This window comes from Camarhynchus parvulus, chromosome 17 (assembly GCF_901933205.1).
Source record: "Camarhynchus parvulus chromosome 17, STF_HiC, whole genome shotgun sequence".
Lineage (NCBI taxonomy): Eukaryota > Metazoa > Chordata > Aves > Passeriformes > Thraupidae > Camarhynchus > Camarhynchus parvulus.
Genome location: NC_044587.1, coordinates 9,733,246 through 9,745,972, shown reverse-complemented (window position 1 = coordinate 9,745,972; position 12,727 = coordinate 9,733,246). Strand labels below are relative to the sequence as shown.

General features: G+C 53.4%; 1 protein-coding gene across 2 annotated transcripts; it reads left to right on the top strand.

Annotated features, from left to right (window-relative positions):
* The first annotated feature begins 1,390 nt into the window (after window positions 1–1,390).
* ANAPC2 (anaphase promoting complex subunit 2) lies at window positions 1,391–12,365 on the top strand. Of its 2 annotated transcripts, none has more exons than XM_030961460.1 (13): window positions 1,391–1,944; window positions 2,693–3,315; window positions 3,907–4,039; window positions 7,026–7,155; window positions 7,273–7,392; window positions 7,857–7,974; window positions 8,057–8,238; window positions 8,375–8,516; window positions 9,262–9,337; window positions 10,162–10,365; window positions 10,520–10,649; window positions 10,934–11,169; window positions 11,879–12,365. In XM_030961460.1, the coding sequence occupies exons 1-13, from the start codon at window positions 1,486–1,488 to the stop codon at window positions 12,089–12,091; spliced, it is 2,766 nt and encodes a 921-aa protein (XP_030817320.1). In that variant the 5' UTR covers window positions 1,391–1,485; the 3' UTR covers window positions 12,092–12,365. The 2 variants fall into 2 exon arrangements, with proteins under 2 accessions (XP_030817320.1, XP_030817318.1); XM_030961458.1 differs by having other exon boundaries at window positions 1,393–1,944; window positions 6,981–7,155.
* Window positions 12,366–12,727: the final 362 nt, after the last annotated feature.

Here is a 12,727-nt window from a genome sequence, read left to right as displayed (position 1 = left end):
GGAGGAAGGTGAAATCCTGTAGGGCTGGCAGAAGGCAAGGAGTGACAAACCAGGAAATGAAGTCTGTTACTTTCTGTCTGTAGGACACCAGCATCTCCTCCTCACCACCTCTTTCTACCTCCTGTGGGTGTCAGTTCATTTCAATAAACAGGAATTCATCTGAAGGCTGGGGGTGTGACTTGGATCTCAGGTAAGCTTCCTTTTTAAAGGGGCTGTTTGTGTACCTTACAACAGTTTTTAAACTTTTAAATTTTTATGTAGGTTTCCCCTTTCACTTCAAACCACCAGGTCTTGAAGGAGGTCGAGGAAACATCTCCAGCTTCATCTGAAAAGTGATTGCCAGGGGAAAGCACTGACTTTGGGAGAGGAAGAGGAGCTGACACAGTAGTTGGTCACATTCAAAATGCAAATGGGAGGAAAATTTAGGCAGCAGCTAAAAGGTGTTCCTGACACAAACTCTGCCTGGTCACCATGAGAAGGAATATTGTCACTTATCTGAAAAGAGGCTGGGAAGATCCTTTTTTAAAGAAATAAAAGCTGTTGGTGTGTAATACAGAAGTGACTTCAGCTGTGGCCCTGTCTGTGGGGATCAAGCAGTCCCTGCCTGGCAGTAACACACACAGGGGAATGGGTAGAGCTGTCTCAGGAACCAAAATGACAGTGACAGCCCTTGTGCTGTTTGCCTCCTGCCCACCCTTTACTGCCCCAACAATTTGACTCTTTTAATGACATTGTTCCATTAAAGATGAAAGAAACTACACTAAATATTGGGCTGGAAGAGTGGCAGCCAACAACTCCATCAGCACCATTGTTTTCTGCCTGAATTAGTAGGATTGTGGGTCAGTGTCATGTCTCTGGTTTCCTCCTTTCCCCCAAACCATGGGTCTGAGATGGTAATTTTTAGGGGTCTGTTCCAAAAGCCATTTTTAATGTATTTGGACAATAAACTTTGCCCACGCCCAAGCAGCACCAAAACAACCCCCAACCCAACCCTCTTATGATGGGGTCTGTGTGCCAGAGCTGCATCCCGGGCCTGGGAAGCTGTTTTGGCTCCAGGGAGCAGTGGTGGTTCGTCGAGGTGCAGGTGCTCCCAACCGACCTTCAGGTAAATACAGACACATACATACAGACACATTCATACATACACACACACACACATATATATATATATATCCCCACCTCCCCTGACACACCATTAGGCTGGAGCTCAGGGCAAGGTTCTTCCCCCAGAGGGTGCTGGCACTGCCCAGGCTGCCCAGGGAATGGGCACGGCCCCGAGGCTGCCAGAGCTCCAGGAGCCTTTGGACAGCGCTGCCAGGGATGGCCAGGGTGGGGTTGTGGGGGGGCTGGGCAGGGACAGGGGCTGGGCTGGGGGATCCTTGTCCACCTCAGGTTATTCTGACTCAGTGATTCCCTCGGGCCCTGTCCCTGTCAGAGATCAGTGCCGTCTCTTCTCCTCCCCTCACGGGAAAGCTGCACAAGGCGATGTCCCTCGCTGGCAGTACCTCCCCGGAGGCCAGGTCCATCTCGGCGATGGTGCGGTCGATGTGGGCTCGGGTGGAGCGGAGCCCCGCCAGGCTCTCGCTGGTGTCGGACAAGCGCCGGGAGAGCGTCGCGATCCGCGCCTGCAGCCGGCCCCGCTCCGCCTCCTCGGCCTGGATCCGCCCGTTCAGCTCGTCCCGCCGGGCGCGGAGCTCCGACAGCCCTGCGGGGCGGCACCGTCAGACGGGCCCACACACCCTGCCCGGCCCCTGCCCGGCCCCGCTCGCCCCCCGGCCCCGCTCACCCTCCTGCAGCGCCGCGTGGTGCCCCCGCAGCGCGGCTCCGGTGCCGCTCATCGCTGCGGCCGGCGCCGCTCCGCCCCTTCCTGCGGCCCGAATGGAGCTCTCGGCCGCCTGGCACACGCTCAGCACCGCGCTGGTGCCGCCCGCCGCGCTGGGGCTGGTGAGCGGGGACTGCTGCGCTCCGCCGGGCCCGGGGCAGGCCCGACCCGCCGCCCCTGGGATGCTCCGGCCTCGGCTCCTCCCCGGCCGGGCCTCTCCGGCTCTGGGTCCGCGGGGCGGGGTGGGAGCTGCCGGGGCTGGGGGGAAGCGGCCGGAGCTGAGGGAGAAGCGGCCGGAGCTGCCGGGGCCGGGGGGAACAGCCGGGGCTGAGGGAGGAACGGCCGGAGCTGCCGGAGGAACGGCCGGGGCTGAGGGAGGATAGGTGGGGGCTGGGGGAGGAACGGCCGGGGCCGGGGAAGGAACGGCCGGAGCTGCTGAGGCAGGAACGGCCGGAGCGGCCGGGGCGGGGAGGACGGGAAGGGCTCTTGGGGGTGCGGGCATGGTGTCCGCTGGGGGCTGTCAGGGAAGGGCCGCGGGCCCAGTCTCTGTCACCCCAACCAGGAGCGGGACCAAAAGGCCGCAGCTTGCCCGGCCGTGCTGTTGCTCTGCTCCCGCTCTGTGTGAGGAAGCTGGGCAGCCAAGGGGGGCTCGCAGCATTTCCATCAGCACCTGTGTCCTGTAGCAGCCGCTTGCAGGGACAGCAAGGATATGTGCGGGTGTGAGCCCTGGGAGGGAGCGCTGGGCATCCAGCGGTGGGCTCAGACCCCGGCAGATCGCCATGGAGGAGCAGCATCCCCCCAGTGCAGTTTGACAGCAGAGTCCCTGTGCGCTCCATCAAATGCTTAACTCATGTTCCCTCCGCTTTCCAGGCAGCCCCGAGGCCCGAGGCTGCCGGGCCGCTGCAGGATGCCGAGCTCCGGGCAGCCCTGGACGTGCTGCAGTGCTACGACTTGCACTCCATCGTGGAGGAGTGGTTCATCGAGGTGCTGCAGACTGACCTGCAGGCGAATATCGCCCCCGAGTTCTGGAACTGCATTGGCCAGTATGAGAACACGGCTGAGGAGCCCCAGTGTGCTGCGCTGCTCCTGGACGCCTTCAGTCTGCTCAAGTGCCGCCTGGAGCCCTACCTGAACAGCCTGGAGCTCCTGGAGCAGTGGACCAAGGCAGGCCTGCTCCTGGGCACAGGTGCTCAGACGCTGCAGGAGAAGGTCTACACCATGTTCAAAGCTATCCTCTTCTTCTCCACGACCAAATCCTTCCAGGAGATGATCCAGCAGTTCTACAGCCGCACGTTCAGGATATACATGCGGCAGTGGAAGAAAGGAGAGGACGGAACGAATGAGTGTGAGAGCAGCATGAGTGAGACTGAACAGGAGAGTGACCCAGAGGAGGGCGGAGGAGAGGGCCAGCTCTGTGCAGGCTGCAGCGGCAAGAGGGAGCAGTGCTGGTGCCCTGAAGCCATGGAGCAGTTCCAGCAGCTCAATGACATTCTGTAGGTATCTCACAGGGTGGTGGCTGTCACTTGGAGCAAGGGGGGATATGGATGGGGAGAAGCAGCAGGTTTTATTGATCCCTGAGAACAGGAGGAGCTGTGTGAGGTCAGGCTGTGTCGTGGTGGTGGGTAGAGAGCTCAACATGGACTTTCTGCTTTCAGCTGGTGGTTGAACAAGAGCAGATCTTTAGACAGAAAGTTCCTCTCTCTGGATATGAGAACATCCTCCTCTTGTTCTGAGGCCTCTGACCACAAAGAAGCAAACCAGTGCAAGGCGTCCCTGCCCATGTCAGGGGTTCAGACTAGATGATCTTTAAGGTCTCTTCCAACACAAAACATTCTCTGATTCTATGAAACTCTTCTAAATGAAAAAAGTTTTGGTGGCTTTAAATAATGTCTGTAAGGAAGATGTAGCAGTAGTGCCATGTGTTACATATGTAGTGCATCTGTGCGGGCTATCAGAGCATGTGGTCTGAGCTGGGTCTGCCTCAGTGGAATGTACAGGGAGGGTGGTGCCTTCAGGTATAAGATTTTCTTGATTTGCTGGTGCCTTTGCTCCCCCACGCTCCTGACGTGTCCCTGTGCCCACAGCCACCGGCTGAACTTGCTGGAGAGGGTGAGTGCTGAGGCTGTCACCACCATCCTGCACAGGATGATCGAGGAGAGGATGGAGCAGCGCTGCCGCGGGGAGTACGAGCACTCCTTCCTCAACGAGTTCCAGGAGGTGAGGCTGGTGTGGGGGCAGTGAGGGTCCTCCGTGGGACATCACAGAATTCACAGAATCACTGGCTTGGAAGAGACTTTATTATGTGGGTCTGTTCTTCAGCTCAGGCTACAGCCAACATCTGAGGTCACTATTTGTGGTATTTTTGGGGTCCCCAGAATGAGGGAGGAATTGAGAATCTGACTCCATGTTCTTAGAAGGCTAATTTATTATTTTATGTACTTATATTATATTAAAGAATGCTATACTAAAACTATACTAAAGAACAGAGAAAGGATACAGACAGAAGGCTAAACGAGAATGATAATGAAAACTCGTGACTGCTTCCAGAGTCCCAACACAGCTGGACCATGATTGGTCATTAAGTCAAAACAATTCACATGAAACCAGTCAAACAATGACCAGTTGGTAAACAATCTCCAGACCACATTCCAAAGCAGCAAACACAGGAGAAGCAATCAGATAATTCTTATTTTCATTTTTCTCTGAGGCTTCTCAGTTTCCCAGGAGAAGAAATCCTGGCTAAGGGATGTTTCAAAAAATATGACAGTGACAATCTGAAAGATCATCAAGTCCAACCCAGCCCCAACCCCTCAATTCAACCCTGGCACCCAGTGCCACATCCAGGCTTTGTTAAACACACTCAGGGATGGGGACTCCACCACCTCCCTGGGCAGCCATTCCAGAACTTTATCACTCTTTCTGTAAAAAACTTCTTCCTGATATCCAACCTGAATTTCCCTTGGTGTAGCTTGAGGCTGTGTGCTCTGGTTCTGTCAGTGCTGGAGAAAGAGCCCAGCCCCACCTCATCACAGCCACCTTTCAGGGAGTTGTAGGGAGTGATAAAGGTGCAGCTGTTGTTGGTTTTTAGCAGCTCAGGCTAAAAGCAGATTCCAACTTAAAACACCTGGTCCAGGGCTATGACTTCCACCATGCCTGGCAGGAGAGGTGGCTGAAACTCCCCATTTTGGCTGATGCTGGAGGGGAAGGTTTGCTCTGACCTGAGCATGAAGCACTGTCACATTTCACCTCATGATGTCTGTTGTAATGAGGGAATTTCTGTGGTTCCAGTTTACAAACCACAAGATCAACAAGTGCCACCTGGCCTGCAGAGGGTCCTCCCTCTGTGTAGGTGAGCCCATAATTAGAATTTCTGTGGCTGTTTTCAGTCTTCTTTCCAATTGCCCTCTAAAATTGGAAGCAAGGATGAGAGAGGATACTGTGGTATTGATCTCACCCATGGCCACACAGAATTAAAATCATTCTTTGCAGCTGCTCAGTTGCTTTGCTGCTATTTCAACTAAGTTTGTGTTGAGCTGCTTACCCACCATGACTTTAAAATAAAATTCTCCAGGTTATGGCTCCTCCAGGGCACAATCCTGAGCTCAGTGCTCCTTGCTCATGACCTTGCACTTGCCTGTGCTGGAGAACCAGGCCTGCAGCCAGGTTCCCATGCAAGCCAGACACCCTGGATCCCTCACTCTTTGCCATGCCAACCAGTTTTGTTGCTGCAAACATCAGGGATCTTTTTGTATTTACTTCCTTTTGGTTGTTGTGCAACACTTTTTCACTGCACCTCGTGTGAAATGCTTTTGGATGACCTGGAGATTGTTTGAGGATATTTTCAGGGCACCACAGAAAACACAAGTGCATTCTGCTCATCAGATGCTGCCCTTGCTTCCACTTCTTGTTTGGCCATAGAATATTGGAGGGTGTCAGGATTAGGAAGAGATAATTTTAAGGGAAAAACAAAAACAAAACACAGGCCTGGAAATCTAAAGGTTAAATAGAGAAGCCTGAGAAACAGCTCACTGAAAATTACAGGTGCTGAGGCCAAAGCCTCTTTGCCAGCACAGCAGCAGCTGCCTGGAGTGTTGGGTCACAATCGGGCTGTAACAGGAGCACTCAGAGAAGATAAACTTGGGGGAAGAATGGGTTGGTTTGATAATAATGCCTTAAAATCATGTTGCTTTGCATCAGTTATAGTCCTGTCCTCTTGTCCTTTAGGGGAATTCTTTATCAGCTTTTCCACAGTTTTTCCCAGGTGTTGTAGTACTCAGTTTTGTCCTGGCAAAACTTGTGAATTTCTTCAGTGTTTCCTCAGTCGAGTAATTAAAGATAAACATCAGCAAACCAAACCTTGACCTAGCATTTTTGTTTCAGGCTGTGAGAATGTATAAAACAATTACTAATATCTAGTAGTAGAATATCTTGTAGCATGTTGGTACTCAAATATTATCCCAGGAAGTATCATGTATGTGCTAATTGATGAGGGGGGAAAAAGGCAGTTATTTTAAACATCTGGATATTGTAATTGGGTATGTTTGAAATTTGACAATTACATATTTCTCACTAAAGCTCAAATACTAAAAAATAACCTTTTTATGCTCTCTGTTCAGGTTTTTATTTTATAATTCAGTGACAAAGCTGGTATTTGGATTTCAAATGCCTGAGTTGTGTTGGGTGTCTGTGGCTTCTTGGGATATCTTGTTTGCTTTTCGCTGATTTCAGAAACCATAGAAATTTTGGGCCAAGGATGGTATAATGGGCAATTTGCTCATTTTCTTATGAATGGGACAGTTCTGCAGGTATAGAATAGGATGAAACTCTGCAAGAATGAAATAGGCTGCAAGTTTTGGAGCAAACCCTGTCCTTTTTGGAGCCCAATGCCTGCACACAGTCTGTGGTCACCCCTTATCTTCTCACACCGAGCTGCACAGTCCATATCCTGTATCTTTAACTAAAGTTCCAATTCTTTCAGCTGGGCTTTCCCCAGCTATAGCCCAGGCTGGGGCACATTTGAGGAGCAGCTGGGGGTGATGCTCTCCTGGTCCAGTTGCCCTTTCTGCCGGCTGTGCAGTGCTGGCTGCCTGGGCTGGGTTGGGATGTGGCTGTGCATCCAGCTCTGTGTTCACATCTGTTTCTCCCTCTCGTGGTGCAGTGGATAGAGAAGGTGATTGGGTGGCTCAGCAGGGTGTTCCTGCAGGATGGCCCCTTGGCACAGTCCTCCCCAGAAGCCAGCAGCACCCTGAAACGCTGGCGCTGCCACGTCCAGAGGTTCTTCTACCGCATCTACGCCAGCATGCGCATCGAGGAGCTCTTCAGCATCATCCGAGGTGCTTCACCCTTGGGCTGGGACTGGGGGGGTGACAGAGCTCTCTGGTGTGCCACACTGCCTCCCCCTGCCTCCCCTCAGAGCCTGGCACTGCTCCTGATCACTGCTTGGTTTGCAGATTTCCCAGAGTCAAAGCCTGCTGTGGAGGACCTCAAGTTCTGCCTGGAAAGGACTAACCAGAGGCAGCAGCTGCTCAGCTCCCTGAAAAGTGCTCTGGAAATGAGACTTCTGCACCCTGGTGGGTTTTACATCTTTGTCTGTGTCCTGACCCTGTGAGGAGCCTGGGCACGAGTAGGGATCTACTTGGAGCTGGTTTGGTTTCCTGTTTGAGGAGTGAGGGGCAGTCACTGTGCCCCTCACACATTATTTGTGTCCCAGTGGGCAGGGCAGCAGCAGCTGATGGCATCCCAGCCCCCTTTGGCCTCACTTTTACACTATGGTCAGGAGCACAAAGTTTATCTTTGGTCCAGGTGGACAAAGGCTTTGCACTGTCAAGACTCAGCTCTGAGCCTCTGTTCATGCTCAAAACTGGTTTCTCATGCACATGGATCTGATCTGCCCCATTGCCTTGGGCAGTAGGGCAGCAAGCCTCCTCCTCCCACACCACAGCTAGAACAGAGGGCTTGGACCATCCAAACCCCTTCCAGCCAAGCCATTATTCTGTGCTGCAGGGCTCTGACTCCCTCTGCTCCTCTCCTGCAGGAGTCAACACCTCCGACATCATCACTCTGTATATCTCGGCCATCAAGGCCCTGCGGGAGCTGGACCCTTCCATGGTGATCCTGGAGGTTGCCTGTGAGCCCATCAGGAAGTATCTGAGGTAGGAGGTGTGTGGGGCAGTCTGGCACATCCCCTTTCCCTCCCCTTCCCTCACTCACTCTTCCCCTTCCCTCTGGCTCCAGGACTCGGGAGGACACGGTGCGGCAGATCGTGGCCGGTCTCACGGGGGATGCTGAGGGCTCAGGGGACCTGGCAAATGAGCTCTCCAAAGCTGACCCAGTGACCCTGGAGAATGGCCAGGAGAGTGATGATGACATCTCAGAGCCAGGGGACTGGGTTCCTGACCCAGTGGATGCAGATCCAGGTGAGATGCCCAGCCCAGCAGTCCTGGCAGCTGGCTGGTTTTCCTGCTGGGCTGTAGCCTTGGGCAGCTCATTTGGTGGGCTGGGCTGGGGCAGGTCCCTGTTAATCTCACCCTGTTGTCTGCTGGATTCCACCAGGGAAATCAAGCTCCAAGCGTCGCTCCTCAGACATCATCAGCCTCCTGGTGAGCATCTACGGCAGCAAGGACCTGTTCATCAACGAGTACCGCACGCTGCTGGCTGACCGCCTGCTGCACCAGTTCAACTACAGCGCTGAGAGGTGAGGCCCCAGCGCCCAGAGCCAGGCCTTCCATGGCCAAATCACCTGAGTTTCCTTTTACCTGCTGTCTGAAGGGTAGAGCCTTCAGACTCAGTCCTGTCAATGGCTGTTTGTGGAGCCAGGAGTGCCTTTGGCTATTTCCTTTGCAGCTTTGAGTTTGCCTCTAGAGTTCCATGCTCAGTCCTGCCCTTGGTTTGTGCTGTAGAGCAGCTTGTAGGAATTTGGAGGCACTGACACGCTCTTAGCTCCATCCCACATGTTGTGATGGCCCCCCAGATGGAAGGGGTGGAAGATGTGTGTTTCTGAAACACAGAAAGTTCCACCTGAACATGAGGAAGAACTTCTTTGCTGTGAGGTGACCGAGTAGTGGAACAGGAACCCCAGAGAGGCTGTGGGGTCTCCTTCCCTGGAGATATTCCAAACCCATCTGGACACAACCCTGAGTGACTGCTCCAGGGGACCCTGTTTGAGCAGGGGGGTGGGACTGGATGAGCTCCAATGGTCCCTTCCAGCCTGAAACATTCTGGGATTCTGTCTTCAAAAAGCTGCTGGCCTAGAGGAGGTGGCTGTTCCTTACCTGGGTACCAGGAGCCATCCTGGGCAGACACTGTGCCTTGCAAGGCTTCCTAGGAAAAACACCTTGTGCCAGGGACTTTGTTTCTTTGGCTGTGTGGTGAGGGGTGGAGGCCAAGCCAGGTTTGTCCATCCAGGGGCCCTGTCCCTGACCTGCTGTGTCTCTTTCCAGGGAAATCCGTAACGTGGAGCTGCTGAAGCTGAGGTTTGGTGAAGCTCAGATGCACTACTGTGAAGTCATGTTAAAAGTAATTCCTTTTATTTTTTAAATTTAAGTGCTGGGTGTTTGAGCCCATTGGGGAAGGGGAGGGACTTGAGGAGTGGCCTCAAAAAGGTCTTTTAGGAAAGTGGGGGTTCCAGAATGCCAGTGAGGGGCTGATTTGTGACAGGCAGCAGTGCATTTAAATCATGTCTGTTTTTAAGCTCTGTGGGTTGGTAAGCTCTGGGGAATGGCTGCTCTGGTGCTGCTGTTTGTCCTGTCCTTCCTTCAGTATCCTGGCATTGAGGAGCTGGGCTTGTCCAGCTCTGGGGTTGGGACTGGAGTTTGATTCTTTTGGAGAACACAGGTGTGGAGGGCCTCCAGTGAAGGCAGTGTTGAGTTGTAACTCCTTCCTTCCTCTAATGTCCCACAAATCTTTCTGAGCATGTAGCAGACTTCCAAGTAGACACAGGATTGTGTGTCACTATAGGACACGAAACAACATGAGCACACACACCGCTGCTCTTAAGGTGAAGAAAAGGGAAAGTTTATTTCTAACTAACATTTATAGTTTTCTAAAAGTGACAGTGGATTGGAGGGTGAAAGTGCCACCTCTCCAATGACACTGGACAAACCAACAGTCTATCAAATTTCTCTTCTTCCATAAAAGAATGCCAAACAATAATTTATTTACAGAAAGTGCTACAAGAATGTAAACTTCAGAAGGCTTAGAAAATCTTAAAAAATCAGGGTGACAATCGTGTCCTTTCCAGTGTCCCCATCATCATTTGGAGAGGATGCTGTTCACCTTGTTTAAGCCTCTCCCTCACTGCTGGTTGGCCGTGGCTCAGCTCAGCTCTGTGCCTGTTGCAGGACATGGCCGACTCACGGCGCATTAATGCCAACATTCGGGATGAGGAGGAGAAGCTCCCTGAGGAGGAGAGGCCTCCCTTCAGCCTCGTGGCCATTATCCTGTCCAGTGAGTTCTGGCCACCACTCAAAGAGGAGAAGCTGGAGCTTCCAGAGCAGGTCAAGGAAGCCATGGAAGCATATTCCAAGAAGTATGAGAAATTAAAGGTGAGGCCACCTTAACCCCCCTCATGAAAGCTTTATGCAGTTCCCTTCAGCTGCTGGTTGGTCCATGCTGTTACAGTGGGGTTTGCAATAACCCAGCACTTAGTGGCTCCTGCTGGGAGATGTGCTGTGAGCAGCTGCCTCCCCCTATTCCCAGGCCATGAGGACCCTGAACTGGAAGTACCACCTGGGGCTGGTGAGCCTGGACGTGGAGCTGGCTGATCGCACGCTCTCCCTGTCCGTGTCTCCTGTGCACGCTGCCATCATCCTGCACTTCCAGACCAAGAGTGAGTGCTGTGCAACCCCTGTCTGTGCTTCCACGGGTGGGAAAGCCACGTTCCTTGGGCAGCTGGAGGCTCTGAGAGCTCTGGCAGGAGGAACAAGACCTGGTGCATGGGTTTGGATCTCCCACAGGGTCTCCAGCACCCAGCAGGGCCACAGCTCTGCACCCCTCTGCTTGTTCCTGGCAGTGCCTCTCTGCCTTACCCAGCTTCCCATCAAATCCTGGCAGGCTTGGCTGTGGGAACTGTCCTGTTCTCCATCTCTTCTCTGATCTCCATGGTCTCTGCAGGCACCTGGACGCTGACAGAGCTGAGTGAAGTGCTCAAGGTGCCTGTGACTTCACTGAAGAGGAAGATGACGCTGTGGCTGCAGCAGGGAGTCCTGCGGGAAGAGCCCGAGGGCACCTTCACTGTCATTGAGGAGGAGCAGAAGGACCAGGTGGAGAAGGTTGTTCTGATTGACAGTGACGAGGAGGGGGACTCTGCCATGGCCTCACAAGCTGACCAGAAGGAGGAGGAGCTGCAGGTACCTGTCCCTGTGGTGATGCAAACATCCTGTATTGTGGGTTTGGGGAATCTGATCAAGATGATGGATTCACTTTGCACTGTGGATTCACATTTTCCACTGCAAGTGGCTGAGTCCAGCACAAAACATTTGGGTTTTGAAGTGAGTATCTCGTGGTTAATCTCTTGGTGCTGGATCACAGCCTTCCCTCCAGGCAAGTGCTCAGCTGCTGAGTCAGGGAACCTTTTGGAAATCTCCAAATTGGTTTTTTTTTCAGTTTAAAAAAAGGAAAAAGTCCGAGACATGATTTCATATTTGAAAATAGTCATAACTTGTTTGGATGCACCCGAGCAACACTTTTTTGGCACTTCTGACTGCCCAAAAGACTGACCCAGCACTAACAGCTGGATCTCTGCCTTCTCTCTGTTGTGGTTCCTGGACATTTCCAGTGCCTTTCCTGCCTGTGAGTCACATTGTGCCTGTGTGTTGTGCAACACAGCGTTGTCATGCTGGTGTTCATCCACAGAGGGTCATGAGTGTGCTGCACGTCAGATCCCTCTGTCTCTAGCTCCGTGTCCCTGCACTTAGCTGCTGTTCCTGGATATGCCCTGTTTAGAGACCCCATGGCTGAGAGCAGGACTTAGTGCCAGCTGCATCCCTGCCTTGTTTCTGGGCTGTTTGCTGTGTGCTGTGGTGTCAGTCACTCACTGTGGCCTGTGTCCCTCTGCAGCTCTTCTGGACGTACATCCAGGCCATGCTGACCAACCTGGAGAGCCTGTCCCTGGAGAGGATCCACAGCATGCTCAAGATGTTTGTGATGACCGGGCCCGTGGTCACTGAGATCGATATCCAGGAGCTGCAGGGATTCCTGCAGAAGAAGGTCCGGGACCAGCAGCTCATCTACTCAGGGGGGGTCTATCGCCTGCCCAAGAACTGCAACTGACCTGGCAGTGTCCCTGCCCCCCTGGGCACTCCTGCCTGTGCCTGAGCCCTGCTCCAGAGTGCCACCAGCTCTCAGTGTCCTGCTGGGGGTTCTCTGCCCTGGGGCTTTGCTGTACCCCCTTCCCCAGGCGGGTGTCACTTTCCACGTGGAGGCAGCTCAGCAGCAGCCTGGACCCCCACAATGTCTGGGTCTGCTCCCCACATTCCTTCCTCCCCTACATGAGTGCCTGGGCCCACCTCCCTGGTTAATAAATAACAGTAGGCTCTTTTTTCCAGTGGTGCCAACTCTTTTCTTTCCTCTTGGCCCCTCCCCACGCTGGAAGGGCAGGCAGGAAGCTCCCCAGTCTGCCAGGCACTGTCCCCCTTTCCTTGGGTCTCCATGTGCAGCCCCAGGGGGTTTTGGGAGGGGGCTGCTGGCTCCAGCTGCTGTCTGGGGCTCTGTGTGTGGCTAAAGCAGTGCCTTGCAGCAGGATGTGATGAGTGAGACCCTGCCCAAAAACAAGGCTTGGTGCTGTCTCTGACAGGGAGGGAACAACTCCAGGGTGCCCTTGTTTGGGACTGGTAAATTGTGTGGAATAATTTTATTGTGGGATGAAGAATGCTTGAGAGGGATGAGATGCAGCAGTTCTTCAGGGCA

Excerpts from the sequence above, each read along its gene's own strand:
- ANAPC2 (XM_030961458.1), top strand. The coding sequence starts at position 1,486 with ATGTCCCTCGCTGGCAGTACCTCCCCGGAGGCCAGGTCCATCTCGGCG. Across the intron at positions 7,156-7,272 it reads GCTCTTCAGCATCATCCGAG|ATTTCCCAGAGTCAAAGCCT; the intron begins GTGCTTCACCCT and ends CTTGGTTTGCAG. Across the intron at positions 11,170-11,878 it reads AGAAGGAGGAGGAGCTGCAG|CTCTTCTGGACGTACATCCA; the intron begins GTACCTGTCCCT and ends GTCCCTCTGCAG.